This window comes from Colossoma macropomum, unplaced genomic scaffold, assembly GCF_904425465.1.
Source record: "Colossoma macropomum unplaced genomic scaffold, Colossoma_macropomum, whole genome shotgun sequence".
NCBI classification, from domain to species: Eukaryota; Metazoa; Chordata; class Actinopteri; order Characiformes; family Serrasalmidae; genus Colossoma; species Colossoma macropomum.
In genome coordinates this window covers 14,371,660-14,388,613 of record NW_023494810.1, presented here as the reverse complement: position 1 = coordinate 14,388,613, position 16,954 = coordinate 14,371,660, and the positions used below count along the sequence as shown (strand labels likewise).

The window sequence follows — 16,954 nt, the reverse complement described above, 5'->3', positions numbered from 1 at the left end:
AGAATGGAAGCTGGAATAATGAATGTTGTGTTCTCCATGCCTAAGAAGAAAAGGATCCAGATTATTACCAGTGTAAAGTTCTAAATCCAGAGTTTGCCATGGTGTGGGGAGGTATTAGCAGGCAACCTGCACATCTGCGAAAGCTCCATTAACACTAAATACATTTTGGAGCAATATATGCTGCCTTTTAGACGCCATCTTTTTCAGAGAGGTCCTGCTTATTTCAACATCACAACACAAAGAAACATTCTGAACATGTTACAGCAGCACAGCCGTGTAATCAGAGTGTGAGGGTGCTAGACTGACCTGCTCACAGTCCAGAACTGTCTCCCCCTATAAACATATCTTATTAAGCTCAAAATATGACAAAAAAAAGGCCCTGTACAGCTGCACAGTTGAGGACTTATACTCTTATAAAACTGGATCAGTTTGTGTCTTTAGTCCCCAATGATTTTTAAGTGCTGTTAAAAAGAAAGGTGATGTCTCTGGTAAACATACTCCTGTTCTAACTTTTTAGGAACATACTGCAGGTATCAAATTTGGAGCAAGTATATATTTACAAAAAATACAAAGTTTATAAGGGTAAAACACCAAATATTGTGTTTTTGTGCTGCTTTTTAATTCAATTTAACTAAATTTATATTTCTTTAAATGCATTTTTATTGGCATAACACACACACACTGGCAAACTTGTTTGGAATAGAATTTGTATTCATTTAAACTGCTGACTTCTTTGACTTCTAACAAAAAAAAGCTGTTTTCTGTTTCTGTTATCTAATTGGTGCACACAGGTGTTTATTTATTGAGTAAACCCTCGAATCACTAGCATTGAAGTACAAATAAACACAAACAAACAAAAAAAAGATTTTGAAAAAAACACTGTAAAATGAACATTAGGTTAAAAAATATATATTTAAAATGTGCTGCAAAAAAAGGAAGCTCTTTGATAAGACAGTACAGGCTTTAGTCTCTGTAAACAGACTGTTTAAAGGCATTTCATAAACGCTGTGCATAAACAACGCCTCATTTATCTCAGTGCAGCACAGAGTTATGATAAGACGCTTTTTATGAGACAGAAATGTAATAGTATAAAAAGTAACGCGGTCCTGGAGTGGGGGGTGGGGGGGGTGGGGAGCAGATTAATTGCAACATTCATTTTCTTTTACTTCAGCTTGAGCTACAACAAAAGTGAACAGGAAAGTAATTAATATGGGAGGTATGAAGATTAGTCAAAGGAAATTGCCCACCTTTGTATCCAACATATAATTTGCCCTTGACTACCATTAGAGGAAACAATCAGAACTACAGCTTGAACAAAAACGTAACTTTTCTACCTCATTAACACACAGCGGCTTTTTTAAGCTCTACTGAAGAATAATGTACCTGCCAGTTGACTATGCGGTGATGAAGTGCTGAAGGCAGGCATAGGTTCAGCGTGAGCAACAAAAATGTGTATATGGATCATTTAGAGTCAGAGCTGAAACACATTTCAGACTCTGAACTGATCTTGGACTATAGATAAAAAACTCTTAGTTTTGAGTGACTCTATACCTTAATTATGCTTATTTTATTTCAAAAATGTTTAAACATTCCATTTTGTCACTACCAAAGCAATCAATACTCCCCAAACGTTTCAGCAGTGACTGTTTTGGTAGTGACAACTTTGGCTCATTTTGAGATCAAAAACGCAGCTAGTAAATGACCAGCATACACAGCTTTGACCAGCAGTACATACATAAAATCATCATTTTCATTAGAACACAAAAAAGTTTAAAAAAAACTGTGTTTCGGTAGTGACAAATTTTAATGTTCCACACTGATTTTCAGACTTTGGGACACATTAACTTCAAAACAATGGGATCTAACTGCTCACCATGTGGCCATGAGGGACAGGGATGCAGCCTCACTTCCTGCTCTGAAATGCAGGGGTGTGGCTAAACTAAAGCTCCACCTACAGACTAAAACTGCGTTTCGGTAGGGACAAGAAAATGTAGGATAGCAATTTTTTTTAATTTAAAAATTAAAATCATTATAAATCTTTAACTTTCAACTTCACTTTAAGAGAGATCAAAAATATCTTTAAAACAAAAAAACAAGAATTTTTCACCTTTTTAACAAGTAAATTTAGGGGATAGGGTTCGGGACAGACACATTCCCAACAGAAAGTACCCTATAACTGATGATATTGTATATATTTAGGTTTTAAATCTCTCTCTCTTACATAAATCAGAAAATAATCCTTGTAAATATTTAGGGTCTGAAAATGTTTTAATAGTTTTTTTACTGTGGGACTGCAGAAGTGTTTTATGAGCAAATAAACACTTTTTGGTCAGATAAACAGCGTTTGAATTCAAATACTCGGGTGCTTAAAACTTTTACATAGTAAGAAAAAAGAAAAAAAAAGAAAAACTTTGTCTTATTTTTGGTTTTTGGCCCAGTGTGTTCTAAACTTCATTTCCCGTTTCAGGCAAGAAATTTCAGCGCACCACTAATACATGCGCACAGCCTATTCAGCCTATTTTTAATTGATATCTCCAAAATCACTGCCATATACAGGCCTGTCTATAAACATGTGACTCACTCTACTCGCTCACTATTACAGTGCACTCACTAATCTCTACTGCTTTCCTAAATAACAGGGCACTGAAACACTGCCACTCTGAAGCAGCTGAAGCAGATCAGACTAAACAAAAGGAACGAATGGTCCAGCAGGTCCAGTCATCTGGCTAACAGGCCAGTCATCGCACAATAAAAACAAAGCCACGATTACTCCTATCGCTTGACAGTGAACAGCTGCACGCTGCGTAAGGGCCAGAACATCCAGCTAAAACCTCTCGAAGCTTCCCACATCATCACGGCCTTTTCCTTACAGACCTGTTTGTGATGTTCTCAGCGGTTCGGAGAGGAGCGCTGATCTGTATCACTGCTGGGAAGATCAGCGTTAATGAATCTCAAACCTGCGTAACGTTTTCATTCTACAGTGACACACTGTGCAGCGAGACTTTATTTAGGATGTGGTTTCTTCTTTTGTATTAGCTGCCAAGCTGTGGTCAGTCTGATCGGTCATGGCCAGTTTATAGACTCTTATGTTCTATCTAAAACACCACCCCAGACGTAGATGTATCTCAATTTAATTCAATTACATTGCATTTTTTTATAATTTTTTTTCCCCCCGATTTAGTTGTATTTGATTTCGCCCACTAGTTAGGACTCTCCCAATAACACGATACCACCAGTGCAAGGCAAACACAGGCTTCCTCAGAGTCAAGTAAAGCCACAGCATCTGTTCAAACTGCCTCTAACTCAAAGTCACTGGACAGCTGAACACGCTCGGAGGAGAACGCTAACTGCCATCATGGTAGGCTGTTGCTATATCATATGTGGCTGTTAAGGTGTTGCTAGGCTGTTGGCATAGTATCCCACGTGGTTGCTAAGGTGTTGCTAGAGGGTTGCTATGGTATCCCAGGTGGTTGTTAAGGTTTTGCAAGGTTGTTGCTATGGTATCACAGGTGGCTGTTACGGTGTTGCTAGGCCGTTGGCATGGTATCCCAGGTGGTTGCTAAGGTGTTGCTAGGTGGTTGCTATGGTGTCCTGGGTGATTGCTTAGGTTTTGCCAGACTGCTCTATGGGATCTCATTAGGCTGTTAAGGTGTGGCTAGGCAGCTGCTATGGTATCCCAGGTGGTTGCAAGGCTGTTGCTATGTATCATAGGCAGCTGTTAAGGTGTTGCCAGGCCATTGGCACAGTATCCCACGTGGGTGCTAAGGTGTTGCTAGAGTGTTGCTATAGTATCCCAGGTGGTTGCTAAGGTTTTGCAAGGTTTTTGCTATGGTATTACTGGGGGCTGCTATGGTGTTGCTAGGCAGCTGCTATGGTATCCCAGGTGGCTGCTAAGGCGTTGCTATGTCAATGGTATAGTATCCCAGGTGGTTGCTAAGCTGTTGGTAGGCGGTTGCTTTTGCCTCCTGGGTGATTGCTTAGGTTTTGCCAGACTGTTCTATGGGATCTCATTAGGCTGTTAAGGTGTGGCTAGGCTGTTGCTATGATATGTGGTTGCTAAGGTTTTGCAAGGCTGTTGCTATGGCATCGCAGAGGTTTCTAAGGTGCGGCTAGGCTGTTGCTATGAAATCACAGGTGGTTGCTAAGTTGTTGTAAATTAATAGGTTGATAGTAAATTAACTATCAGAAGGTCATGGGGAAGTTGGGAAAGCCAAAGTTTAACAACTTGTGACGAACAAAATTAGAAATGGATGTCAAACAACTTTTTTTTAGTTGATAAACCAAAAAATTATGGGATGACTTTTAACGTAATCACATCATTATGATAAATATAAACCATTTTTATCACAAAGTCAGTTTGACTGAAAGAAGCTGCTGGGCAGCACATTTTTTTTTTCACGTTTTCATTTTATTGCTTACAATTTGCACAGAAAGCTGATGGAAACATAAGTTACTGAACACACTAAAGAAATCTAGATATTCTGCATTTTGTGCAGCAACACAGAATTATTCAAATGAGAAATCACAATACATCTCAGAACTGATTATTCTTCCCACCCCTAAGAAACTAGCAATCTCCTGATTATGAGGTGGACCCTTGGGATGGTTATGTCTGGTGGGAACCTCGTCATCTTCTGGACTTTTATGTTTGAAATTAGCTGAGGAATTTTATTCTAATGATCACAGAGAGAGAGAGGGATCTGTATGATCCAGCAGCTGAAGATTCAAGTGAGGCTTTAAACTCCCAAAGATAAACATTCTGGACTTACAGACATCTGGAGCCTCGTCAGATCCATCAGGACAGTCTTTCTCTCCGTCACACCTCCAGCCTTTAGAGATACAGGTCACCTGGTCCTTACACACAAACTGCTTGGGGCTGCACGTCTTTGGGGCTGCAAAAGCAAACAAGAAACAATGAATTATTACAGCTGCTTTATTATTTATTCTGTTCCATCTGACACTGTGTCCATGCTCCATGACTGACAGCGAAGACAGAAATACAGATTCTGCCCAAAACAGACTACAGAGTTCTATGATTAAATAAAGGGCGATTAAGATTGTTCTTAACACAGTCAGCAGGCAAGTCTGTGCTTTTCCTCCCCTCACTGCTACTTTTAAGACGTTTTACTAGCCCACAGAGAAGGTAACTAACAACCTAGTGGATCTAAGTAAATGAAACCATGTACGTCAAGTTTCAAGTTAATGATATGACTAAGGCTTACCCTCTGACAAATGTGTGTGTGTGTTGAAATCAGCATAGAAGAAGACGATTCAAAGTTGGCTAACGTTAGCAAAAGTTAGTGAAGTTCAGTTCAGTTCCACCTTAAATGAAGCATCAGTTACATGTAACTGCTGTTCCATTTAAGGTGGAACAGAACATTTTAAGAAGAAACTGACTAGTGCCAGTTATCCCTATGAAAAAATGCTTAACCAAAAAATAAATACAAAAATTGCTTAGGTTTTGCACTGTTCTATGGTACCTCATTCGGCTGTTAAGGTGCAGCTAGGCTGTTGCTATGATATCTCAGGTGGTTGCTAAGGTGGAACGGAACATTTTAAGAGGAAACTGGCTGGACTGCAGATGAACTTGCAATGCTCTTACAAGTTCATTTACAATCTAAATGACCTTGTACTGCCCAGTTGAGATGCAGCTTTATAGTTTACATTTCTTTGCTTTTATCTAGATTTTTTTAATTACAGCACTCTTTACTCTTTTCATTTTGTCTTTTAAGAAAATGACTAGTGACAGACAGATAGATATGAAAAAATGCTGTACCAAAAAATAAATACAAAAATTTATGTTTTTATTTATCTTTTTTTTTTCAAAAACGTATTGTATTGTGATACAAAATGACAATATATATCATATCGTGAAATTTGCATATCGTTACACCCCTACTGATACGGTATTGGTGGAGCTCTACTCTGTAGAGGATGTGTTAACTTATTTTATCTTTTAGAAAAAACAACACAACTTATAATTTGGCTAGAGCTGCAAAACATTTACACACAACTATTTTTTTTTCCAAAGCTACTTCAATTTGGTCTTTACACTAAATGAACATATAATGAGGGAGTGAAGCCTGAAATGGTGCCGAGAGTTAAGAGATGGTGCAGTCCACCGTATGGTAAACTGATACTGATGGGAGGACTTGGGTGTTCACTATTAACACTGTTTACTCAGTGTAATTGTAAATAGGGTATTTAATCCACCCAACCCCCCGTGTAATTGACACCCTGAGTAAGACTGGCCCATCTGCCTGAGTAATACCTGTTTTTGGCAGTGCCTAACTACATGTTAGAGTATCAGACACTGTACCTAACAACTGCTCATTAGCCGACTGAGGCTGAAGGAGGAAACGGATGATTACAGACTGAAGGCTGAGAATGTTTAACCCAGTAAACACACAGAAGCGCAGACAGAGCTGCCCAATATGGACAAAATACTAGAATTGCGATTAAACTGATGCACATTGTGACCCTTTCCCCCGCAACTTCCTCCAGTTCATTCTGGAGGACCACAAGCCAGTCCCAGCACAATGAAGAGATATAATCTCTCCAGCAGGTCCTAGGAGGACCTCGGGGTCTTATCCCAGTCAGCCGTGGCTGTAAACCTCCACCGGGAGGCGGTCAGGGGGCATCCTGATCAGATGTCTAAACCACCATAACTGGCTCCTCTCAATGTGGAGGAGTATAGGCTCTATTCTGAGCTCCTCCTGGATGACCGAGCTCCTCACCCTGTCAGTAGAGTGTAGCCCGACACCCTGTGAAGGAAGCTAATTTCCGCCGCTTGTATCTGCGATCTCATTCTTTCAGTCATTACCCAAAGCTCATGACCACAGCTGAGAGTCGGGATGTAGACCGACTGGTAAACAGAGCTTTGCCTTTTAGCTCAGCTCCCTCTTTACCACTACAGTCCGGTACAGTAACAGCATTACCGCTGCCGTCTGTCCCAGCCTGCAGCCGATCTCACCATCCCTCTTTCCATCGCTCATGAACAAGACCCAGCGATGCTTAAACTTCAGAGCTAAGTCGTCTGGAGCAGTATGCTGCTGATAGGGTCTCCTAGGGCAAACAGGTCAAGAGTGAACATCCAGACTAACTCGATCCAAAACCCCCCATGATCAAGGACCACAATATATCGTGTGCCCTGCCTGGGAGAGAGTTACCAGGACCTAACACCCTGGAGCCATGCCTATGGGTAGTGTTCCTCAGCGAGCGCCAGGTGACCAAGCAGCCCACCAGGCTCAGCCCGAAAAGGCAATGTGGAAGGACCATGTGGGCCCACCACCTGCAAGGTCCAGCCTGGGGGACCGGTGCAGTGCCGCATAGGTGGTGGGATCACAAAAACAATAACTTCAAAATGTAGTTTCCATATAAGGACTGTACGGACTGGGGAGTTAAGGATAAAACTTTGACTTCATATATCAGTCTGTGATCGACTGAGGAAGTTTCACGTAAAAGAGAAGGCCTTCAATGGAAAATACAGTCACATAACTGTACTTCCCATAACACTAAAGATGCGCAGTAATATCGGAATTATATTGTTACTGGTTGTTCATGATTAGCATTCGCCAGATGTTCAGATTTGACAGATATTCTAAACTGATATTTAATAATGTATTTATTGCACTCTGGAAGAGCAGAATGTTTGGGTGATGCTGGGTTACTACACTATTATTTTTAATAAACTTATAACCCTACATATTACCCTAAGAATAAATGATTCTGTAATGCTGATCCAGGTAGATTTAGTCCTGATTTTTGTATATTTTATTGATGTTTATGTATCAGTATCAGCAGATATGCACATGAAAAACATCAGATAATTATATCAGGCCAAAATTCCCATATCGGTACATCCCTATTTGCAAAATCTGTCTATAAAAAAAGACATTTAGGGAAAATATCCAGTCAAAATTTTCCAATTTTCCAGATAGTCATGAAAGTGTAAAAATATTAAATACTAAATTGGGATTTTGGTATTCAAATGAGTTTCTCTCTAATGATACATGCCGTCATATTTAAAAACCATTAGCTGTCTGCACTCTATTCTCCTCCAAGGTGCAGCGTAGAGCTGCATCTCACGTTTTGGTGTGTTTATCATCTGTTTAGTATGTTTAGGAAACAAAGATTACTGCAGCCGTCTAACTGCTCAGCTATAGCACACAGGAAAACTCAGAAAAGTACTAATAAACATTAAACTTCTTTCTTCTTTGAACGTTCATGGTTCTATATAGAACCTTTTTCTTTACTGAAGAACCCTTGAAGAACCATCTGTTTTGTGTGTACGTATACTTACTCAGCCTACGGCAGATAAGCTCTGCCCATTCACACTGAAGTTATAAGGACTGTTTCAGCTCAGACTGCTTTTTTTAGGGTGCAATACAAGGCAACCAATCAGAACAGAGGTCATTTACATATTTTAGTCTTAAAGGTACAGTAACAAAAACAGCCTGGTATAATAGAAGATAATGTGAGATACAGGCCCTTTTTTGGTGTAAACATTTTTTGAATATTTTTCGAATTACGCCTACGAATTCAGATAATTCTCAGCCCAGCTTCAGCGTGCCAGTCTGTCTCCCTGCACAGGCTGGCGTCTTGTCTCTAAGAATAACCTGCCTGAACGTCTCCCGTTCTTGTTTTTCTAGACTTTCTGTATCTTTCCATTAGGCCAGGTTCTCTCTGGTTCTCTTGCTTCTCTCGTTTGTGCTCGATATAAAGTCTCTTTCTCAAACAGTTCTAGTCTTTCAGCCTCTGAGTTTGATCAGCCTGCCCACAAATATCCAGGTCAGCTTTCCCAGACCAACGCCAGTGATGCAACAAGTCTACAGGCCATCAAAGGACATCTTGTTCTGGTTTGGCTGCGAAAAGGGGCAAAAAATGCTCCCTCTTTTCACTGGTTCTCTATTTGGAGTCAAATGAGGATGTGTTCCAAACCACTTTCCCTCCCCTCGAGCCTCTTCCCAGCACACCCTAAAACAGCCAGGTTCTGTAGTCTGGAGCGTCGCCTGAGAAACGGGCATCGTCGCTGTGGTATCACAACTTCCCGGTAACGAGAAACATTCTTAAGTGAAAGTAATAACCAGGACCAGGGTGATTAATTAAAACACTTGCGGATTTGTTTGTTATGTTGGGGTTCGCCTCTCTATTTAGTTTTCACAAGCCTCATTTTTTGCCAAGCCAGAAAAATTATAGATTAAATAAATTACCAGCAAATGCCTTTAACATAGAATGGTTACTGCTGATGTATGGAAAACGTTAAAACTAAACAAATAACTGCTGTTTTAGTTTAGAACACGGTCAGGAATTAATGCCAGACATCCACCTCATCTCGGCTTTAATTTTAAAAAGTTAAGACTATCAATAAAGTAAACTAGAGGACAACAACTACCACGCACAACACCGACATTAACAACAACAATCACCACCATCACCACCCATCATAACCACCACAACCATCACCACCAACAGCACCTATAATAACCACCACAATCAACGATAACCAACACCTATCATAACCACCAACAACCATCACCACCAACAGCACCTATAATAACCACCACAATCAACGATAACCAACACCTATCATAACCACCAACAACCATCACCACCAACAGCATCTATCACCACCAACAACGATAACTAACACCTATCATAACCACCAACAACCATCACCACCAACAATGATAACCAATACCTATCATAACCACAACCATCACCACCAACAACAACTATCATAATCACCACAACCATCATAACCACCACCAAAAACAATCACCAACGCCACCAACAGCAACACCCATCAACAACTTCATCATTACAACCAACACAACTATCACCAACCACGACCACCAACAACCATCAACACTACCACTAATTACCATCACAACCAACAAGACAATCATCGCCACCAGAACCACTGCCACCAATCATCATCATCATCATCATCATCAGCATCATCAGCAGCAGCAACAACAACATCAACAACAACAAAAACAACACCTGAAGGACAGATTTTTTGTGGTAAACATCTAAAAGGTGAAAATCCAGGAATGTCTGATGTTCAGCTTTTGAAAGGCCTGCTGGACTTTGTTACATAATTGCCTCCGCAGGCCGTCTAGAATTTTCCTCCCTCAGCAGGGTTTTGGATTCATGTCCAACAATTACACTGAGTGCACAAATTCATTCCATCTTCAGTTAAAAAGAAAAAAAGTTCTGTCTTCTTTCAATTCCTTCAGGGCTGCATAAGCTCAGGACTGTGAAGTACTGTCAAAGCACATTAAAAAACATTAATAACACAACTCAAACATAAAATAGAGCATGGTGTGGATTAAAGAGTAATCCTGGTTACTTCACTATTCCCTCCAGAAGCTCAGTTCCAGTAAAAGCAATTATGTTTGTGGTAAAAACAACAATGACAAATTGGAATGAAACCTGAGTCTGCAGATTTGCAATAAGCAGTGAGAGGCTGTGCGTGAGTTCACCATGGTTAAGGAGTGTTAGGCATGACACAAAGCGCAACAAACTATTCTTTCATATGTAACGTAATGAAAACAGACACATTAGAATTTTAGATAATTGAGCCACAGTCTTGTTTGGTCACATTGTGAAAAAGAGAGTGACCACAGGACTATGCCAAATTCTGAACCTTTTGTAGATCCAATGGGAACTTTTTAGTCAGCAGCTGAAAACCTAAACAAACTAGAATTAGCCAGAAACCAACAGAATACAATTCAGCAAACAAGACAGGCTTTGAAACACTCACACTGTGAAACAGACGGAATAAACAAAACCACATTCAGCTTCATCTGGAAAACACCGAAAAAGCTGAGCTCAACCTGATATTCACACAGCTTTACAGCTCTATCTGTAACACACTTTTTGTGGTGGAAGAAAATGCTGATATTAAAGCACATTTGATACAATGTTCTTAAATTTTCTTTATTTTGCAGAACTGTTACAGAAAAGCACCAGAACACTGTGGGTCGTGTTTCATGGTGAATCACAGCTGTGATGATCTACTATACTCATCTTCAGCTCATACCTACGACCGAATCACTGATGTGACTTTCACAATAATGCACTCCTTCTTGTGAACTATTGCTTAAATACACTACATAGACAAAAGTATTGGGACACCATCTCTTAATCACCAAATTCAGGTGTTTCATTCAGTCTCATTGCCACAGGTGTATAAAATTAAGCACTTAGCCACACAGTCTGCCTTTAGAAACATTGGTGAAAGAATGGGTCGCTCTAAAGAGCTCACTGAATTTGAGTGTGCTACTGTAATAAGATGCCACCATTGCAACAGGTCAGTTTGGGAAATTTCTTCCATCCCAGATTTTCCACGATCAGCTGTTAGTGGTATTATTGAGAAGTGGAAGCGTTTAAGAACCACAGCAACTCAGCCACGAAGTGTCAGACCATGTAAAGTTACAGAGCAGGTCGCCAAGTGCTGAGGAGCATAGTGTATAAAAGTCACCAACGCTCTGTTGACTCGATAACTGCAGAGTTCAAAACCTCCTCTGACATTAACATCTGCACAAAAACTGCACCGGGAGCTTCATGGCAGGGTTTCCATGGCTGAACAGCTGCACATAAGCCTTACATCATCAAGTACAATGCCAAGCGTCGGCTGGAGTGGTGTAAAGCACAACACCACTGGATTCTGCAGCAGTAGAAACATATTCAGTGGAGTGACGAATCATCCTTCTCTATCTGGCAGCCTGATGGACGAGTCTGGGTTTGGTGTAGGAGGGATAATGCTACGGGGTTGGTTTAGGACCCTTAGTTCCAGTGAAGGGGAATCTTAATGCTTCAGCAAACTAAGAAATATATTTCTAACATATTTTAAGATGACCCCCTTCTGGTGAACAACTTGCGATATCCACACTATGCGAGTTATTATTGCATATAAACTAACACAAGTTGTTAAAAAGGCAAGCTTTTGAATACTAGAGTATAAACATGCAAAGAAAGCAGACAGATCACACAATGAGTCTGATTCGGAGCAAAGATGTTTCCATTTCATATTTCACTCTGTTCTAGTTGAGGAGTCATCGACTGGTTAACTTTGTTGGTAATTTAGCTCCTGAATTAGATCCTGAGTGTATTTCTAAACAGCTGAATAGTTAAATTAAAATAAAACACATCCACAATATTTTTCCAGCCCGGAAGTTTCAGTCAGATGTCTAAGGTGACCACAGAGGACTTGTTTATTTGTGCTTTCTTCAAAATAAACACTGAGTGGTGGTTATTTTAGGACATTCCACTGCTGTGAAGCCCTGAAGGAGGGGGGGGGGTTATGTGGGGTCACTGTATGATTCATAACACATACTGTAAAGTCATTACTGTGATCGTGCTCACATGAATGCCTGCTGAACATAAAACCACGAAGCTGGAGGTGCTTTCTTTTTGCTTTCTCATTTAAATGACTTTCTGACTGCATGGGTTTCCATTGAGTGCTAGCTAGCACGCATAAAGAAACAGACAGAAGGCCCTGATGAGCAGATCAGATGTTGAAACGATCAGTGTTGTGAAACTCGTGTCACAATGATGCACCAAGGGCCAGTAAAGAGTAGAGAGGTAAAGGAAGAGGGTCAAAAGGTGAGATTCAGGGAGGTTACTACGACTGTAGTCTCAGAAGGTCTGGCTGCACTTATCTGCTGCAGGCTAAGCTGACCACCACTGTGAGTATTTTTTAAGATATACCAATATAGGAACTTCAATGTTGATCTGTTGATAAATGACCACATGAAGCACATTAGCACATTTACAGTAGCCAAAGTCGCAATGAAACACCAATCACCTCCGCGAATCTACACTCACTGTCCATTGTATCAGCTCCACTGACCATACAGGAGCACTTTGTAGTTCTACAGTTACAGACTGTAGTCCATCTGTTTCTCTGCATACTTTATTACCCTGTTCTTCAAATGGTCAGGGCCCCCAAAGGACCCCACAGAGCAGGTATTATTTTGGAGGTGGACAATTCTCAGCACTGCAGTGATGTGGTGGTGGTATGTTAGTGTGTGCTGTACTGCTGAGTGGATCAGACACAGCAGTGCTGCTGGAGTTTTTAAACACCTCAGTATCACAGCTGGACTGAAAACCAAAACCATCCAGCCAACAGCGTCCTGTGGGCAGCGTCCTGTGACCACTGATGTAGGACTAGAGGATGACCAACACAAACTGTGCAACAGCAGATGAGCTATCGTCTCGATGACTTTACATCTACAAGGTGGCCTGACACGGTAGGAGTGTCTAATAGAGTGGACAGTGAGTGGACAGTGTTTAAAAACTAATGGGTAATGGGAAGAATGGAAAAAAGTAAATAGAATGGAATGGAGGGGCTACAGGCTACCCACCCCTCCAAACACGTGTAAAAGTAGAGCGAGGGGAGAGAGAGGTCAGAATCTCACACATGCTGTCAATGAGACGGTCATTTACATTAGAGGACCTGAGCTGGGAGGGATTCGGGTTACAGGCATGCAGTGGGTCAACACTGCTGCCTCTCTCTCTCTCTCTCTCTCTCTCTCTCTCTCACACACACACACACACACACACACACACACACACACACACACACACAAAGACCCACACATGCTTTATTTTCAGCCCCCCGGCTCAACGTCCCAGGAAATACTCCATCAGTCCAGGAGGATGTGTACCCCCTACCCCCCACAAATACACCCCCAGCACAAACAGACCCACCGCAGCTCACATTTCCTGCAGCGTGCTCAGTCAGTCCAGCAAAAATACTACACTATTTTAAAAATGCTACTGACCTCCAACAAGATAAAGACAAATTCTAGCACAGCGAGATCAGCGCAAAAGTAGTCTGCATTTACATCAACGTACTTTGCTACAAAGTGTGAAATACAGGAGTCCCACGGGGTCTGGGACCCCCTAATTAACCTCTGCGACCCCCTCACTTTCTCAAAGTTATATTTAGGGGGGCTCATCATTAAGGAAAAATAGACAATGAAATCCAAAGGTCATTGTTTAGCTTGACCCACAGCCAGAGAGCTTGATAGTTAATAGTCGTTCACCAATGCTGGAGAACCAGTCAACATGTGAACCCTGAAATACCAGGGGGTATTACACACACACACACACACACACACACACACACACACACACACACACACACAGAGTGTGCACTACGCTAATCTATTATCCTAAGCAAAACCCCTCATTATCTAAGAGAACAGCAGGCTGTCGCAGTCAACATCTTCCAGTGTAAATACCACCACACCATACTCTTCTTCATCGACACACGGAATCTGAGCTGCTTTGTTCCGCTACTAAAGCAGAGCAGGTCCAGATGTGTACACAACACGGCTCAAGACAGCTGGAGTTAATATTAGTCCCATCCAACAACGGGCAGGACAGTCAACTGCTATCGTTAGGCCTATATTAAAAAAACCTCTGCAGAACCTTCATCTTAATCAAATCCGGCTGTGAAAACGAGAGCAAATTAAAATGTCTAATAAATGTTTTTGGTATTTCAACCTTTCAAAAGGAAGAGATGCTTTTTGATATGCATATCAATGAGCTTATTACCTCCCAGCAAGAGCCTGATTATGAGTGGCCTCTGCTTGTGAAGTTCTCTACATGTTCTAATGATGGCACTCTACTTCACTTGGTCCAAGTATGCTGAAAAACACTCAAGTTTAGTCTATGTGAGACACTGTGTACAAATTTTTATCAGATTGCACAAGACTGGAAACAGGAGCAAACAGTGATTTCACTAAAGGGGAATTTTCCAAATTTCTGCATAATTAAATGTTAAAGATGTAAACAGAGTCATTCAGAGTGGTTTGGTGTGAAATGCTCTGTTCTAGAGAACCAAGTGTTCACAGTGGTGGTGATCGGAACCAGACGTCCTCTAAAAGCTCCCTCACAGAAAGTTATTACATGAAATGGTAATGATTACACTGCCTGATGTCTGAGACATTGTTCTATAATAGTTTTGAGAAGTGCTTGGCCTAAAAATCCATTCATGGTGGAGGGATACATAATACACAGGGCGTAGTGAGGCGAAGTAGTCCCCAAAGAAATCTTAAGTCACTTGTTATATGCTTGACGTTGTAATAATCGCAGAACCCCTTTTGGTGCTATACAGAACCATGTACAGCACATTTTCCATTAAGCCAAAGAACCATTTCACCATGCAAAGAATCATTTAAGCATGCAAGTGGTTCTCTGAGTGTTCATGGGTTCTATACAGAACCATTGTCTTTAAAAAAAAAATCTTGAAGAACCATTTTTAAGAGTGGCTGTTTTGATTTAATAAACATGACTTTTGCACTGTACACTTAAGAAAGATGGTTCTTCAAGGGTTCTTTAGTAAAGAAAGATATTCTATATAGAACCATGAACACTCGAAGAACCATTTGCATGATTAAAGGGTTCTTTGTATCATGAAAGGGGCCATCAAATTAACAGACACAATCTGCTGTAGATGATTCTATATAGAACCTTTTCAAAAAGGGTTCTACTTAGCACCCGAAAAGGTTCTTCTCTAGTTACAATGTCAAGCTTGCAACAGCAGAGGAACCCTTTCGGATGCTATATAGAACTCAAACAGGTTCTATATAGAACATTCTCCACCAATCTGAAGAACCCCTTCCACCATGCAAAGAGCCCTTTAATCATGCAAAGGGTTTGAGTGTTAATGGTTCTAGACAGAGCCACCGTCTTTACCAAGGTACCCTTGAAGAACCATCTTTTTTAAGGATGTACTGTATGCAGTGTTACACATTAGACTGAGCTCAGTATTTCAGCTTGAAAGATCACTTAAAAAATAGGAACTATAAAAACTATAAAAAAAAAATATAAAAACTATAAAAACTATAAAAAAAACTATTTAAAAAAAAAAATAAAAAAAAGTAACCATGTTCCAGTGCAGAACCCAAACAACCTGTAACTTTCTCAAAAATCTCCAGAAGGTTCTCCTGGTAGCCCAAACACAACTATAAAGAGTTCCTGCAGCTGAGAAAAGTCTCCTAGTCTATCACTGAAGAGCAGAGCAGTTTAATCTTTGGCGTGGGTGACTCAGCTGGACCAGAGGCAGAAGTCTGATCAGTAATTATACTGCAGACATTTGCAGTGGAGACAGGAGGACAGAGAACGGGTGAAGAGGTCAGAGGAACCGAAAGGGCTGAAAATGCTTTTGAATGCTTTCAGAGTCTCTTTGATGTTTAAAACCTGCTCTGTTGACCTGAAGTGGTCACGTGTACCGTCAAAAACATAAGGCGCAAAGAATCCACCGGTCCGTTTTCACTTTCTCCATCCTCCTCTCCTTCAGCCGGCCTCCATATTTCTGTAAGCGGTGGGTAATGGGGGGTGCGGCAAGGTGGGGTTGGAGGGGGGCGAATTCTGCTTGATTTGTCATGTTACGAAACGGAAAAAAGCTGCTCCAGCTGTGTCTCTTAAAAAGAGAGGCTGGAGCTAAAGACCATAAAAGCTGGCAGCTCTTTCGACACAAACACGAAAATGAGGGGGAAAAGAAATGCAGACCAGTTGGTCTCGCTGAACGTTACTCTGCTGAGGGGAGAGTGAGGGGTTCTTTTAGCACGCAGCTCCCCGTTACACTCACTGCTGGCGCAAAAGTGACCTTGAATTAAAACCGCACGGCTGCTCTGCCCTCGCGGAGGTCCATAAGTGAACTTCACATCAAAAACAAGGCCTAAAGTGGGCCGTTTGAGGCCTCTACCAATCCCAGTCACGTTACTATGTAGAGTTTTATCGGTTCACCAAATCCACCATTTGGTTCAGACTTTTCAAACGGTGATTCGGTTTACACGTTGGGTTTTTTGTTTGTTTTGCTTTTTTGACTTTAAAATCATGAATAAGCATTATAACACATAAAAAGGGCGACAGTGACCTGTTGCTTGCCAAATAGTGAGTCCCATTTACCTATACTACTAAAAGCTAAACGTTG

At 41.0% G+C, this 16,954-nt stretch overlaps 1 protein-coding gene across 1 annotated transcript in view; it reads right to left on the bottom strand.

Moving 5' to 3' along the window:
• lrp1aa (low density lipoprotein receptor-related protein 1Aa) overlaps positions 1-16,954 on the bottom strand; it is a 258,152-nt gene that overhangs the window by 214,671 nt on the left and 26,527 nt on the right. The window contains 1 exon segment of the mRNA XM_036560017.1: positions 4,770-4,892. Coding sequence (XP_036415910.1) covers positions 4,770-4,892 — 123 coding nt within the window.